The 16,550-nt window shown below is 40.3% G+C and overlaps 1 protein-coding gene across 1 annotated transcript in view; it reads right to left on the bottom strand.

Moving 5' to 3' along the window:
* Positions 1 to 16,550, bottom strand: part of LOC128648384 (von Willebrand factor A domain-containing protein 5A) — a 314,477-nt gene that overhangs the window by 195,565 nt on the left and 102,362 nt on the right. The window contains exon 7 of the mRNA XM_053700991.1: positions 8,101 to 8,274. Within this exon, the coding sequence (XP_053556966.1) occupies positions 8,101 to 8,274 (174 nt within the window). The remainder of the gene's footprint in view (positions 1 to 8,100; positions 8,275 to 16,550) is intronic.

Below are 16,550 nucleotides of genomic sequence, written 5' to 3'. Positions count from 1 at the left end.
TCCATCAGAGGTAAGCCACTTCCTGAGTCAGAAAGCTCCCCCTCGGATAGAACCTCCATACCCTCCAATTCAGCACCCTGGTAGGGAACGTCTGAGATTGCCATCAAAGCATCAGAAGCTGTATTGACCATAAGGTTATCCTTCCTACTGTGTTTGCGTTGGAGTACCGGAAAGGCAGATAACGCCTCAGAAAGGGTAGATGACATGACTGCATCAATGTCCTGCAGAGTGATTGCAGCAATAACAAACCCCCAGTAGTAATGGCTGACACAGAGTAATATAGAGGGGAATATACATGCATATAAGGATTTGAGCAAGTTGATTACCCGTACTGTATATAGAAAATAAAGGACAGTCTGTTCTGAGGTACTTAGTGTCCTAGAAATTAAACGGCTGCACATACCTCAATGCTGAGCGACAGCATGATCTGTCCCACATGAGGAAGGGGTCCTCATCTCCTTCTGTAGGTCTGTGGGAACAAACAGGGTCTTAGATAATATCCGCTAATACCATCATCAGCAGGGCAGCACATAGTATGGGAGGCGCAGAGAGAGAATGAAAATCTCCCCAGTTCCCATTGCTTAAAAGCCACCTGTAGCTCTACTCTAGAGGCCGACAAGGAATACAGCTACACCCTGAATAAAATAGCACTCACTGGTACCATTTTAAAAACAAACTCTTGATTGAAGAATCTAAACTAACACCTCACTTTGCCTCTTCTTATCATTAACACAGGCAAAGAGAATGACTGGGTTGGGAGGGAAGGGAGGAGCTATTTATACATATCTTCTGTGGTGTTGTCTCCTCCTGCTGACCAGGAGGCAATATCCCACAAGTAAGGAGGAAATCCTTGGACTCATCGTATCTTGAAAAAGAAAAACTATGTAAAAACTTACCTGATAAATTCATTTCTTTCATATTGGCAAGTGTCCATGAGCTAGTGAAGTATGGGATATACATTCCTACCAGGAGGGGGCACCACACCCACAATTCAGTTTAACAAATAGCCAAGTAGTGAGGTGATAACAAAAGGATTAAAAAGCATACAAAAAGAGGAACTGGAAATATAATTGTGCTTTTATACAAAAAAAACAACCACCATAAAAAGGGTGGGTCTCATGGACTCTTGCCAATATGAAATTAATTTATTAGGTAAGTTCTTACATGAAGAAAGAAAACATAATTTATGTAAGTGGCAAGAGTCCATGAGCTAGTGACGTATGGGATAGCAATACCCAAGATGTGGAAGTCCACAGAAGAGTCACTAGAGAGGGAGGGATAAAATAACAGTAATTTCCACTGAGAAATTAAATCCACAACATAATTAAGTTTTCCTTGAAAAAACTTAAATCAAAAGCGGTAGAATCAAACTGAGACAGCTGCCTGAATAACTTTTTTACCAAAGACTGCTTCAGAAAAAGCAAATACATTTAAATGGTAAAAACGACAAAAGTATGCAAAGAAGAACAAAATACTGCTTTGCAAATTTGATAATCTTAAAGGGACGCTAAACCCAAAATTTTTCTCTCATGATTCAGATAGAGAATACAAATCTAAAACATTACAATTTACTTCCATTATTTATTTTGCTTTATTTTTTGGATATCTATAGTTGAAGACAAAAGCAATGCACATGGCTGAGACAATCACACAAGGCTTCTATGTGCAGCAACCAATCAGCAGCTACTGAGCCTATCTAGATATGCGTTTTAGCAAAGAATATCAAGAGAATAAAACAAATTAGATAACAGAAGTAAATTAGAAAGTTTTTTAAAATTGCATGCTTTTTCTAAATCGTGGAAGAAAAAAATGTGGGTTTCATGTCCCTTTAAGCGTCACTCTGAAAAAGCCCAAGAAATGGCGACTGAATTTAGCAGAATGAGCTGTAAATATCTGAGGCGGAACCTACCCAGCCTCCAAATAAGCCTTGAAACACAAAAGCTTTAACGAGGATGCCAAAGAAATGGCAGAGGCTTTCTAACCTTTTCTGAAACCAGAAAAACAACAAATAGACGAAGTCTTCTGAAATCCTAATAACCTTGATAAAGAATTACAAGCTCTTACCACATCCAAAGGATGTAAAGAACTCAAAGAATTCTTTAGGATTAGAAAACAAGGAAGGAACAACAATTTCTCCACAAATGTTGTTCAAATGCACAACCTTAGGAAAATAGAAGTTCACAAAACAACTTATCTAGAGGGAAAAAAAAAAAAAAAAAAAATCAGATAAGGAGACACAGAAGAGAGAGAGATGATAAATCAGAAACTCTTCTAGCAGAAGAGATAGCCAAAAGAAACAATACTTTACAAGAAAGTAGATAATCTTAAAGAAAATATAGGCCCAAAAATGAGAATTAATAAATGAACAGGCTTCATACAAATCAAAAAGCCTGAACAAAACAGTGAATATCAATAAGTTTAAACAATCTTTCTAGGAAATAAAACAGAAAGATCAGATTTTTATCCCTTCAAAAAAATTTGAAGACAAACTTATCCAAACCAACCTGAAGAAACTGAAAAACCCTAGGAATTCTAAAATAATGCCAAGAGAATTAAAAGGGACACTATACCCAAACATTTTCTCTCATGATTAAAGGGACATGCCACCAACATTTTTTCTTTTATGATTTAGAAAGAGAATGCAATTTTAAACATCTTTCTAATTTACTTATATTATCTAATTTGTTTTATTCTCTTGATATTCTTTGACAAAAAGCATATCTAGATATGCTCACCAGCTGCTGATTGGTTGCTGCACATAGAAGCCTCGTGTGATTGGCTCGCCATGTGCATTGCTTTTTCTTCAACTAAGGATATCTAAAAAAATGAAGCAAAATAAATAATAGAAGTAAATTGTAATGTTGTTTAAATTTGTATTCTCTATCTGAATCATGAAAGAAAGATTTTGGGTTTAGTGGCCCTTTAAGGTAGAGAATATAATTTTAAACAACATTCCAATTTACTTCTATTACCTAATTTGCTTAATTCTTTAGATATACTTAATGAAGAAATAGCAATGCACACGGTGAACCAATCACAGGAGGCATCTATGTGCAGCTACCAATCAGCAGATCTAGATATGCTTTTCAGCAAAGAATACCAAGAGAATGAAGCAAAATAGATAATAGAAGTAAATTAGAAAGTTGTTTATATTTGTATGCTCTTTCTAAAACATGAAAGAAAAAATTTGGGTTTCATGTCCCTTTAAGAGAAGAACACTATAGAATATAGGTTTTCCAAACCTGATAATACAGGTATCAGCCTGCAACATAGCGATAAAAACCTGAGTCAGAGAAACTTCTATGACTAAACACTAATCAATTTCCATACCCCCAAATTAGAAATTTGAGATCCTGATGGAAAAAAGCACCTAAAATAAGAGTAGAAGGATAAAAGAGGGCGACTCCTAGTGCAGATCAGTGAGCACAATAATCATCCACTGGTAGTTACCAATAAAATGATAACTCGCATATCATGACGCACACTATAGTGCAAATGTAGCAAGATTACAAGATTTGTCAGTAGTATCATAAATAGGAGACTCCAGTCACATATCAGTATTACCTGCCTGAGGAAACAGCGTGGTTAGCGCTGAGAAACACGTAGCGTGTTTTACTGATGATATTGTTTTATATTTTATCTGTGAAACAGTTTTTTACTTTTGGATTATAAAGAATCTTTTTACTACTGGAGTCTCCTGTTCATCATTCACTATCCTTTAGGATCCAGGAACAAGCCTTGGTCTTTATGTGCGCTGGGCCACTGCAATATACCCAGCTTGCTACATTTGCACTATAGTGTGCGTCATGATATGTGAGTATTCATTTTATTTGTAACTACCAGTGGATGATTATTGTACTCACTGATCTGCACTAGGAGTTGCCCTCTTTTATCCTTCTACTTTCCAGACTACAGTACTTTGCTACATCTAGGAGGAGCTGCCCTGACATTCGTGTACAGTCAACTGGAACACTGCAGAGTTTCCAGACCGCACGCCTAGGCATTATCTTTGCCTTTGAAAATTGTGAGTACCATTTTTTCTACATGTGGAATTATTTAATTGTGTATTGGCTACACTAGGAGGCGCCCTTTCTCTTTTTGTATATACCTAAAATAAGAGGGCTGGCCAAAGAGAAAGCAGCCAAGGATGGCAGCTGGATATCCGAACAAGATCCACATACCAAACCTGTGAGGCCATGCTGATGCTATCAGAAACGAATGGCACTGTTCCAATATGATCTTGGAAATCACCTTTGGAAGAAAAAAAAACAGAGGCGGAAAGATCTAGTCAGGTTGCAAAACCAAGACACTGCTAATGCATCCACCATCTCCACCTAAGGATCCCTGGACCTGAAAAGGTACCTAGGAAATTGAGAAGATACATCTGTATAGAGACACTACTCTCCCAGATGTAAAGACTGACGGCTGAGATAATCCACCTCCCAAATGTCTAAAATCGTAAAATAGACAAGAGATGAAAACCATCTAAGAACGTATTCAAAATACTTCTTACTTGCTAAGGAACTACAAGTCCCCATTGTTGATTGACATATGCCACAGTTGTGATATTGTCTGTCAAAGCAAAAAATGAAAAAAAGTTTTCTCCTCAAAGAGGCCAAGTCTGAAAGAGCTCTGAAAAAATAGCACAGAGTTCTAAAATATCGATTAGAAACCTCGCCTCTACAACTGATAGAGAACCGCTAGGGAAACCATAAAATCAATAGGCAATACTCTCTTCACGTCCCACTGACGAACACTCTACTCTGAGAGGAATTGGGCTTCAAAATGCTTAGAAGCACTTATCACAGAATAAATCATAAAAATAAAGAACAAACTTACTTCACCACCTCCATAGGAGGCAAAGTTTGTAAAACTGAATTGTGGGTGTGGTGAGGGATGTATTTATAGGCATTTGAGGTTTGGGAAACTTTGCCCCCTCCTGGTAGGAATGTATATTCCATACGTTACTAGCTCATGGACTCTTGCCAATTACATGAAAGAAAGAATAGTGTTCCCTGATCACACACCACATAGGAACCCAGAGACATAGCTGTAGCTCTGATGGAAACAGAGAGAAAAGTGCAGCTGTTTAACACTGACAGTCATTTGTGGCATACGCTTAATGAGTAAGAAGTCTGGCAACAAGTATGTAGGAGACACAGTAATTGTCAAGGAGGGTGCTGGGATACTGTGGCATATAAAAGCTAAGGAGCTAAATCTCCAAAGCTGTCTAGTGACACACAGTGTGCAAATATAGTTCAGCATTTCTTTTGTTAGCATCTGATTACACAGAGACCGCCCATGGGTGTCAAACGAATATCAAAAACCATAAAGGGTATTACAAAAATGACCATAAGATATTTAGTCACTATAAAAATCCCTGGTAAGACCTCAACTTGAGTATGGAGTGCAGTTCTGGGGACCAATCTCAAAAAAAGGCATTGCCGATTTAGAAAAGGTTCAGAGAAGGGTCACAAAGATAAGGAGAATGAAGAATTTAAGCTAGGAGGAGAGGCACTTGAGGTGACAGGATTACTTTATATAAATATATTCAAGGCCCATATACAGAGATGGCAGAAGCTCTGTTTATTCCAAAAAAATGTTGACACAATTTAAGGCTGGAGGAAAGGAGATTTAATCACCTGCAACAGAAATGCTTTTTCACTGTAAGAGCAATAAAATTGTGGAACTAGTTACCAAAGGAGGTAGTGAATGCCAATACCCTAGATCAGTGATTTTTAACCTTTTTTTTGCCATGGCACACTTTTTTACATTAAAAAATCCTGTGGCACACCACCATCCCAAAATCTTAAAAAAAAAATCACACATTGTAGCCTAATATTGAGTATTTTGACCACATCATCCTCTTTATGCATGTTGTCTTACTCCAAGCTGTATAGGCTCGAAAGCCTACTACCAATTAAGCATATTAGGTGATGTGCATCTCTGTAATGAGAAGGGGTGTGGTCTAATGACATCAACACCCTATATCAGGTGTGCATAATTATTAGGCAACTTCCTTTCCTTTGGCAAAATGGGTCAAAAGAAGGACTTGACAGGCTCAGAAAAGTAAAAAATAGTGAGATATCTTGCAGAGGGATGCAGCACTCTTAAAATTGCAAAGCTTCTGAAGCGTGATCATCGAACAATCAAGCGTTTCATTCAAAATAGTCAACAGGGTCGCAAGAAGCGTGTGGAAAAACCAAGGCGCAAAATAACTGCCCATGAACTGAGAAAAGTCAAGCGTGCAGCTGCCAAGATGCCACTTGCCACCAGTTTGGCCATATTTCAGAGCTGCAACATCACTGGAGTGCCCAAAAGCACAAGGTGTGCAATACTCAGAGACATGGCCAAGGTAAGAAAGGCTGAAAGACGACCACCACTGAACAAGACACACAAGCTGAAACGTCAAGACTGGGCCAAGAAATATCTCAAGACTGATTTTTCTAAGGTTTTATGGACTGATGAAATGAGAGTGAGTCTTGATGGGCCAGATGGATGGGCCCGTGGCTGGATTGGTAAAGGGCAGAGAGCTCCAGTCCGACTCAGACGCCAGCAAGGTGGAGGTGGAGTACTGGTTTGGGCTGGTATCATCAAAGATGAGCTTGTGGGGCCTTTTCGGGTTGAGGATGGAGTCAAGCTCAACTCCCAGTTTCTGGAAGACACCTTCTTCAAGCAGTGGTACAGGAAGAAGTCTGCATCCTTCAAGAAAAACATGATTTTCATGCAGGACAATGCTCCATCACACGCGTCCAAGTACTCCACAGCGTGGCTGGCAAGAAAGGGTATAAAAGAAGAAAATCTAATGACATGGCCTCCTTGTTCACCTGATCTGAAACCCATTGAGAACCTGTGGTCCATCATCAAATGTGAGATTTACAAGGAGGGAAAACAGTACACCTCTCTGAACAGTGTCTGGGAGGCTGTGGTTGCTGCTGCACGCAATGTTGATGGTGAACAGATCAAAACACTGACAGAATCCATGGATGGCAGGCTTTTGAGTGTCCTTGCAAAGAAAGGTGGCTATATTGGTCACTGATTTGTTTTTGTTTTGTTTTTGAATGTCAGAAATGTATATTTGTGAATGTTGAGATGTTATATTGGTTTCACTGGTAAAAATAAATAATTGAAATGGGTATATATTTTGTTTTTTGTTAAGTTGCCTAATAATTATGCACAGTAATAGTCACCTGCACACACAGATATCCCCCTAAAATAGCTAAAACTAAAAACAAACTAAAAACTACTTCCAAAAATATTCAGCTTTGATATTAATGAGTTTTTTGGGTTCATTGAGAACATGGTTGTTCAATAATAAAATTAATCCTCAAAAATACAACTTGCCTAATAATTCTGCATTCCCTGTATATACACATACACACAAACACACACATACTGTATGTATTGTGCTGTTATGCCATGCCTCCTACAAACTACCCCTGCACTGGGAGTAAAAAACAAGCAAAGTTTAAAAAATATGTCACACTGTTGTCAGTCCGCCGTGGCACACCTGAGGATCTCTCACGGCACACTAGTGTGCCACGGCACACTGGTTGAAAAACACTGCCCTAGATACATTTAAAAATTGTTTGGATACATTTCTGGCTAGAAACAGAATTAATGGATATGATTGCTTGTGTTAAATGGGTAACCTTTTAATGGGATTAATTTAAGCTCAACTGGACCTTTTTTTAAGTATATTAGATTTGTATAGGTTAAACTTGATGGACTTTGGGGTTTTTTCAACCTCATCTACTATGTTACTATGTTAAATTACGCTAGCAATAAATTATTCTCTGCAAGAACTGGATCAATTTCATGTCCATTTTTACTTTAGCTAATTAAAAAGAATATAATGAAAACATCTGTTTTACACTGTACAAAATGCCTAATCAAAGGTTAACTAGTTAATGCTTTCTCTAACACATGCTGGCAGTAGGATTCTAATTTACAACCCCTCAGTCATGGATAAAGCGCTGGGCACACTTGTAAAGATATGACATTAGCAATTTAAAGGGTAGGGCAGAGAAGTGGCATGTTGCAGCCATCATACAAACACAAGTATATAAGTTCACATAAAACTGAATTAGTGAAGGGCACTGACCTTGGCGCTTTGAATACGCAGTGGCGCATTGGGCTCAGAGTTCATTGCACACTCCATACTTCCAGATCGATCAACAAGGAAGATGAACTCCCCGCGGTTGGATTGTTCCTGAACTTCTGGGAAGCTGGGATAAAAGTTCAACATCACGGCTGGTTCTGCCATAAGGGAACCTTTATTGAGCACAAAAGATTAATCAGACTACAGCATTTTAGTCTTATTTGTAAATCATGAACATCTGCAATAACTAAACACAAAGTACCATATAGCTCCATATTTACTTTATTCCTTGGCAGACACCCTTATATGATAATATGACATCGCTGGCCCAGATACAATAAACCTTGCCGGATCTGTGGGTTAGCAGATCAGTCCCCAGTAAGAAAAAGGGACAAACTGCTCCATGTGTATTGCCCCTGTATGTTCTTGTACAGCTTAGCCACCCAATTAAAGAGGAATATTACAAGGAGAGTTTTATGTGGATACTGAAGATCAATAACAAAGGGCTGAGAGAGCTGATCAGTAACTGCAGTTGATCTTATAAAATATTCACAGTAATTGGGAGGCAGAAAACTGCAGATCTGTAACTCAATCGGAAAACAAACTTCACTAGCACATACTGGCTGCAGGAGTTACCATGAATAGGGAGATCCATATTAAATGCTCACTCTCGTCAGGTGTAAAATGTAATGCACACTCTTGTAAGGTGTGAGCACCGTGATTGTGGCAGTAACTGGATTGTTCAATAAAAAGAGTTTATTTATTGCTGTATGCCAGCAGTGAGTAGCGCTCCACCTCTTGAGCACACGCTCAGCTCTGCACATATTTCACTAAAAGACTGAAAACAGAACTTTGTTTCGCTACTGAATACTTTACCAGATTTAATGAAATAGGAAAACTGAATATTTTAACTAAGTATTGAAAAGAACCAGTCACAAAAAGTTACATCCACCTGAAGTTGTATAAGTGCAAACTACTACTATACATCTGCATCCTGCTAAAGTCACGCTTAAAGGGATAGAAAACCAAAAAATGTATTTCATGAACAGAAAGAGCCGGCGATTTTAAGCAACTCTCTAATTTACTACGATTATCACTTTTTCTTTGTTCTGTTGGTAACCAAATATGGGCTGGCTCCTAAGCTTACATTCCTGCTTTTCAAATAAAAATACAAAAAGAGAACAAAGAAAAATTAATAATATGAGTAAATTAGAAAGCATGATCTATCTGAATCATGAAAGAAAAAAATTTGGGTTTCCTATCCCTTTAAAGAGACAGTAAACCTCAAAAAACATAATTTATGCTTACCTGATAAATTCCTTTCTTCTGTAGTGTGATCAGTCCACGGGTCATCATTACTTCTGGGATATTAACTGCTCCCCTACAGGAAGTGCAAGAGGATTCACCCAGCAGAGCTGCATATAGCTCCTCCCCTCTACGTCACTCCCAGTCATTCGACCAAGGACCAACGAGAAAGGAAAAGCCAAGGGTGAAGTGGTGACTGGAGTATAAATTAAAAAATATTTACCTGCCTTAAAAACAGGGCGGGCCGTGGACTGATCACACTACAGAAGAAAGGAATTTATCAGGTAAGCATAAATTATGTTTTCTTCTGTTAAGTGTGATCAGTCCACGGGTCATCATTACTTCTGGGATACCAATACCAAAGCAAAAGTACACGGATGACGGGAGGGATAGGCAGACTCTTTATACAGAAGGAACCACTGCCTGAAGAACCTTTCTCCCAAAAATAGCCTCCGATGAAGCAAAGGTGTCAAATTTGGAAAATTTGGAAAAAGTATGAAGCGAAGACCAAGTTGCAGCCTTGCAAATCTGTTCAACAGAGGCCTCATTCTTGAAGGCCCAAGTGGAAGCCACAGCTCTAGTAGAATGAGCTGTAATTTTTTCAGGGGGCTGCTGTCCAGCAGTCTCATAAGCTAAACGAATTATGCTACGAAGCCAAAAAGAAAGAGAGGTAGCGGAAGCTTTTTGACCTCTCCTCTGCCCAGAGTAAATGACAAACAGAGAAGACGTTTGTCGGAATTCCTTAGTTGCCTGCAAGTAAAATTTTAGAGCCCGGACTACATCCAGGTTGTGCAGTAGACGTTCCTTCTTTGAAGAAGGATTTGGGCACAAAGAAGGAACAACAATCTCTTGATTGATATTCCTGTTAGTAACTACCTTAGGTAAGAACCCAGGTTTAGTACGCAGGACTACCTTATCCGAATGAAAAATCAAATAAGGAGAATCACAATGTAAGGCTGATAATTCAGAGACTCTTCGAGCCGAGGAAATAGCCATTAAAAATAGAACTTTCCAAGATAACAACTTTATATCAATGGAATGAAGGGGTTCAAACGGAACGCCCTGTAAAACATTAAGAACAAGGTTTAAACTCCATGGTGGAGCAACAGTTTTAAACACAGGCTTAATCCTGGCCAAAGCCTGACAAAAAGCCTGGACGTCAGGAACTTCTGACAGACGTTTGTGTAACAGAATGGACAGAGCTGAGATCTGTCCCTTTAATGAACTAGCAGATAAACCCTTTTCTAAACCTTCTTGTAGAAAAGACAATATCCTAGGAATCCTAACCTTACTCCAAGAGTAACCTTTGGATTCACACCAATGTAGGTATTTACGCCATATCTTATGGTAAATCTTTCTGGTAACAGGTTTCCTAGTCTGTATTAAGGTACTAATAACTGACTCAGAAAACCCACGTCTTGATAAAATTAAGCGTTCAATTTCCAAGCAGTCAACTTCAGAGAAGTTAGATTTTGATGTTTGAAGGGACCCTGTATCAGAAGGTCCTGTTTCAGAGGTAGAGACCAAGGCGGACAGGATGACATGTCCACCAGGTCTGCATACCAAGTCCTGCGTGGCCACGCAGGTGCTATTAGAATCACTGATGCTCTCTCTTGTTTGATTCTGGCTATCAATCGAGGAAGCAACGGGAAGGGTGGAAACACGTAAGCCATCCTGAAGTCCCAAGGTGCTGTCAGAGCATCTATCAGGACTGCTCCTGGATCCCTGGATCTGGACCCGTAACGAGGAAGCTTGGCGTTCTGTCGAGACGCCATGAGATCTATCTCTGGTTTGCCCCAACGTCGAAGTATTTGGGCAAAGACCTCCGGATGAAGTTCCCACTCCCCCGGATGAAAAGCCTGACGACTTAAGAAATCCGCCTCCCAGTTCTCCACTCCCGGGATGTGGATTGCTGACAGGTGGCAAGAGTGAGACTCTGCCCAGCGAATTATCTTTGATACTTCCATCATAGCTAGGGAGCTTCTTGTCCCTCCCTGATGGTTGATGTAAGCTACAGTCGTGATGTTGTCCGACTGAAACCTGATGAACCCCCGAGTTGTCAACTGGGGCCAAGCCAGGAGGGCATTGAGAACTGCTCTCAATTCCAGAATGTTTATTGGCAGGAGACTCTCCTCCTGACTCCATAGTCCCTGAGCCTTCAGGGAATTCCAGACGGCACCCCAACCTAGAAGGCTGGCGTCTGTTACAATTGTCCAGTCTGGTCTGCTGAATGGCATCCCCCTGGACAGGTGTGGCCGAGAAAGCCACCATAGAAGAGAATTTCTGGTCTCTTGATCCAGATTCAGAGAAGGGGATAAGTCTGAGTAATCCCCATTCCACTGACCTAGCATGCACAGTTGCAGTGGTCTGAGGTGTAAGCGTGCAAAGGGTACCATGTCCATTGCCGCTACCATTAAGCCGATTACCTCCATACATTGAGCCACTGACGGGTGTTGAATGGAATGAAGAGTGCGGCAAGCACTTTGAAGTCTTGATAGCCTGTCCTCTGTCAGGTAAATCTTCATTTCTACAGAATCTATAAGAGTCCCCAGGAAGGGAACTCTTGTGAGTGGAACGAGTGAACTTTTCTTTTCGTTCACCTTCCATCCATGTGACCTTAGAAATGCCAGCACTAACTCTGTATGAGATTTGGCAGTTTGAAAGCTTGAAGCTTGTATCAGAATGTCGTCTAGGTATGGAGCTACCGAGATTCCCCGCGGTCTTAGTACCGCCAGAAGAGCACCCAGAACCTTTGTGAAGATTCTTGGCGCTGTAGCCAATCCGAATGGAAGAGCCACAAACTGGTAATGCCTGTCTAGGAAGGCAAACCTTAGGTACCGGTAATGATCTTTGTGAATCGGTATGTGCAGGTAAGCATCTTTTAAATCTACAGTGGTCATGTACTGACCCTCTTGGATCATAGGTAAAATTGTCCGAATAGTCTCCATCTTGAACGATGGAACTCTTAGGAATTTGTTTAGGATCTTTAAGTCCAGGATTGGTCTGAAAGTTCCCTCTTTTTTGGGAACCACAAACAGATTTGAGTAAAACCCCTGTCCCTGTTCCGATCGTGGAACTGGATGGATTACTCCCATTAACAAGAGCTCTTGTACGCAGCGTAGAAAAGCCTCTTTCTTTGTCTGGATTGTTGACAATCTTGACAGATGAAATCTCTCTCTTGGAGGAGAGTATTTGAAGTCCAGAAGGTATCCCTGAGATATTATCTCTAGCGCCCAGGGATCCTGAACATCTCTTGCCCAAGCCTGGGCGAAGAGAGAAAGTCTGCCCCCCACTAGATCCGATCCCGGATCGGGGGCCCTCAATTCATGCTGTTTTGGGGGCAGCAGCAGGTTTCCTAGTCTGCTTGCCCTTGTTCCAGGACTGGTTAGGTTTCCAGCCTTGTCTGTAGCGAGCAACAGCTCCTTCCTGTTTTGGTGCAGAGGAAGTTGATGCTGCTCCTGCTTTGAAATTACGAAAGGAACGAAAACTAGACTGTCTAGTCTTGGCTTTGGCTTTGTCCTGAGGCAGGGCATGGCCTTTACCTCCTGTAATGTCAGCGATAATCTCTTTCAACCCGGGCCCGAATAAGGTCTGCCCTTTGAAAGGTATATTAAGCTATTTAGACTTAGAAGTAACATCAGCTGACCAGGATTTTAGCCACAGCGCCCTGCGTGCCTGAATGGCGAATCCTGAATTCTTCGCCGTAAGTTTAGTAAGATGTACTACGGCCTCCGAAATGAATGAATTAGCTAGTTTAAGGACTCTAAGCCTGTCCGTAATGTCGTCCAGAGTAGCTGAACCAATGTTCTCTTCCAGAGACTCAATCCAGAATGCCGCTGCAGCCGTGATCGGCGCAATGCATGCAAGGGGTTGCAATATAAAACCTTGTTGAACAAACATTTTCTTAAGGTAACCCTCTAACTTTTTATCCATTGGATCTGAAAAAGCACAGCTATCCTCCACCGGGATAGTGGTACGCTTAGCTAAAGTAGAAACTGCTCCCTCCACCTTAGGGACCGTTTGCCATAAGTCCCTTGTGGTGGCGTCTATTGGAAACATTTTTCTAAATATCGGAGGGGGTGAGAACGGCACACCGGGTCTATCCCACTCCTTAGTAACAATTTCAGTAAGTCTCTTAGGTATAGGAAAAACCTCAGTACTCGTCGGTACCGCAAAATATTTATCCAACCTACACATTTTCTCTGGTATTGCAACTGTGTTACAATCATTCAGAGCCGCTAACACCTCCCCTAGTAATACACGGAGGTTTTCCAGTTTAAATTTAAAATTTGAAATATCTGAATCCAGTCTGTTTGGATCAGAACCGTCACCCACAGAATGAAGTTCTCCGTCCTCATGTTCTGCCACCTGTGACGCAGTGTCTGACATGGCCCTAATATTATCAGCGCACTCTGTTCTCACCCCAGAGTGATCACGCTTACCTTTTAGTTCTGGTAATTTAGCCAAAACTTCAGTCATAACAGTAGCCATATCCTGTAATGTGATTTGTAATGGCCGCCCAGCTGTACTCGGCGCTACAATATCACGCACCTCCCTCTGAGCGGGAGATGTAGGTACTGACACGTGAGGCGAGTTAGTCGGCATAACTCTCCCCTCGTTGTTTGGTGAAATTTGTTCAATTTGTACAGATTGATTTTTATTTAAAGTAGCATCAATACAGTTAGTACATAAATTTCTATTGGGCTCCACTTTGGCATTGCAACAAATGACACAGGTATCATCTTCTGAATCAGACATGTTTAACACACTAGCAAATAAACTTGCAACTTGGAAATACAATTCAAATAGAATAATATTAAAACGTACTGTGCCTTTAAGAAGCACAGAAGATCTATGACAGTTAAAAATTAATAAATTGAAACAGTTATAGCCTCAATCCTTGTAAACAACACAACTTTAGCAAAGGTTTAATCCCATTAGCAAAGATAACAATTTCTGAAAGCAGGAAACAAATTACAGAATAAAAGTTTTTATTTCAGTCAAACTATAATTCTCACAGCTCTGCTGAGAGAAATTACCTCCCTCAAAATAAGTTTTGAAGACCCCTGAGCTCTGTAGAGATGAACCAGATCATGCAGGGAATACAATGAGTTGCTGACTGAAATATTTGATGCATAGTAAAAGCGCCCCTCCCCCACACACACAGCAGTGAGGGAGAACAGAAACTGACAGAAAAAACAGATTTAAGCAACTGCCAAGTGGAAAAATGGTGCCCAAACATTTATTCACTCAGTACCTCAGCAAATGAAAACGATTTTACATTCCAGCAAAAACGTTAAACATAATCTCTAGTTATTAAACAGCTTTATGTCTTTCTTACAGTGTAATTCTAGTGAAGTACCATTCTCCCAGAATACTGAAGTGTAAAGTATACATACATGACATTATATCGGTATGGCAGGATTTTCTCATCAATTCCATTGTCAGAAAATAAAAACTGCTACATACCTCTATGCAGATTCATCTGCCCGCTGTCCCCTGATCTGAAGTGTACCTCACTCCTCAGATGGCCGAGAACAGCAATATGATCTTAACTACTCCGGCTAAAATCATAGCAAAACTCTGGTAGATTCTTCCTCAAACTCTGCCAGAGAGGTAATAACACACTCCGGTGCTATTTTAAAATAACAAACTTTTGATTGAAGATATAAAACTAAGTATAATCACCATAGTCCTCTCACACGACCTATCTAGTTGCTGGGTGCAAGAGAATGACTGGGAGTGACGTAGAGGGGAGGAGCTATATGCAGCTCTGCTGGGTGAATCCTCTTGCACTTCCTGTAGGGGAGCAGTTAATATCCCAGAAGTAATGATGACCCGTGGACTGATCACACTTAACAGAAGAAATAATGTTATATAATTCTGCACATAGTGCAGAATTATATAACATTATATTAGCCTTATCTGTATAAAATGTAATATTCCCTTTTAATTTTAAAAAAAACTTGGCTGTTTTACAGATCCGCTCTCTGCTGTGAGCGGGTCCGTTTTATTCACACAGCGCATCGGGCCAGCTGTATAGTCACAGCCCGGCCCGACCGCACCATAACACAAAGTGCAGCTCACTCCTGCTTTGTCTGACAGCAGAAGCGAGCAGCACTTAGTCTTTTGGCGGGGCCGGGCCAGGCTGTGACTATACAGCTGGCCCGATGCGCTGTGTGAATAAAACAGACCCGCTCACAGGGAATATTAAATTTTATACAGATAAGACTAATATAATTCTGCACTATTACTGACACTTTAAATGAACAAAATTTTTTTAAAAAATATATATATATATATATATATATATATATATATATATATATATATATATATATATATATATATATATATATATATTTAAAGACAATACCTCATTGTGCAGCTCATTTAGCAGATCTAATGTCAGAAGGCTTGCTTTTCCCACAGAAAACCCCTGGGTATATGGTTTCCAATGCAGCAAAGGATTATGGATAAGACAGGCAAATGAGGTTCACAATGACTCATTCTTCTACTTCAGTAGGCTTTTAAGCAGATTCCCTTTACACCATAGCCTGCTGTTCATACAGCTGATGAGTAGCAATAACCACGAAACAGCATCCTGGGATGACCTGAATCACTGTACAAACCCTAGCTAAGCTTAAAAGCTGTGTCAACAGCAGGCTATGGTGTAAAGGGAATCTGCTGAAAAGCAGACTGAAGTAGAAGAGTGAGTCATTGTGAACATCATTTGCATGTCTTACCCAGAATCCTTTGCTGCATTGGAAAAAGTGTACCCAGGGGTTTTCTGAGGGAAAAGCAAGCCTTCTGACTTGTTTAGATCTGCTAAATAAGCTACACAATGAGGTATTGTCATATATATATATATATATATATATATATACACACATACATACATACATATACATACACACACACACACTCGTGCTGGACAAATCGTATCTTAAATGGCAGTACTCCTGAACTTTTCACGTACCACAGTTTCAAGGGTGTATTGAGAATGGTGCAATGAACATAAAGCATCCAGTCAGCGACAGTCCTGTGGAAGAAAAAACGCTTGTTGATCAGAGAGGTCAGAGGAGGGAAGATGGCTAGACTTGTGCAAGCAAACAGACAGGCCACAATTTTTGCGAATCACATC

This window comes from Bombina bombina, chromosome 2 (assembly GCF_027579735.1).
Source record: "Bombina bombina isolate aBomBom1 chromosome 2, aBomBom1.pri, whole genome shotgun sequence".
Taxonomy (NCBI): domain Eukaryota; kingdom Metazoa; phylum Chordata; class Amphibia; order Anura; family Bombinatoridae; genus Bombina; species Bombina bombina.
This window is presented reverse-complemented; position numbering and strand designations above follow the sequence as displayed.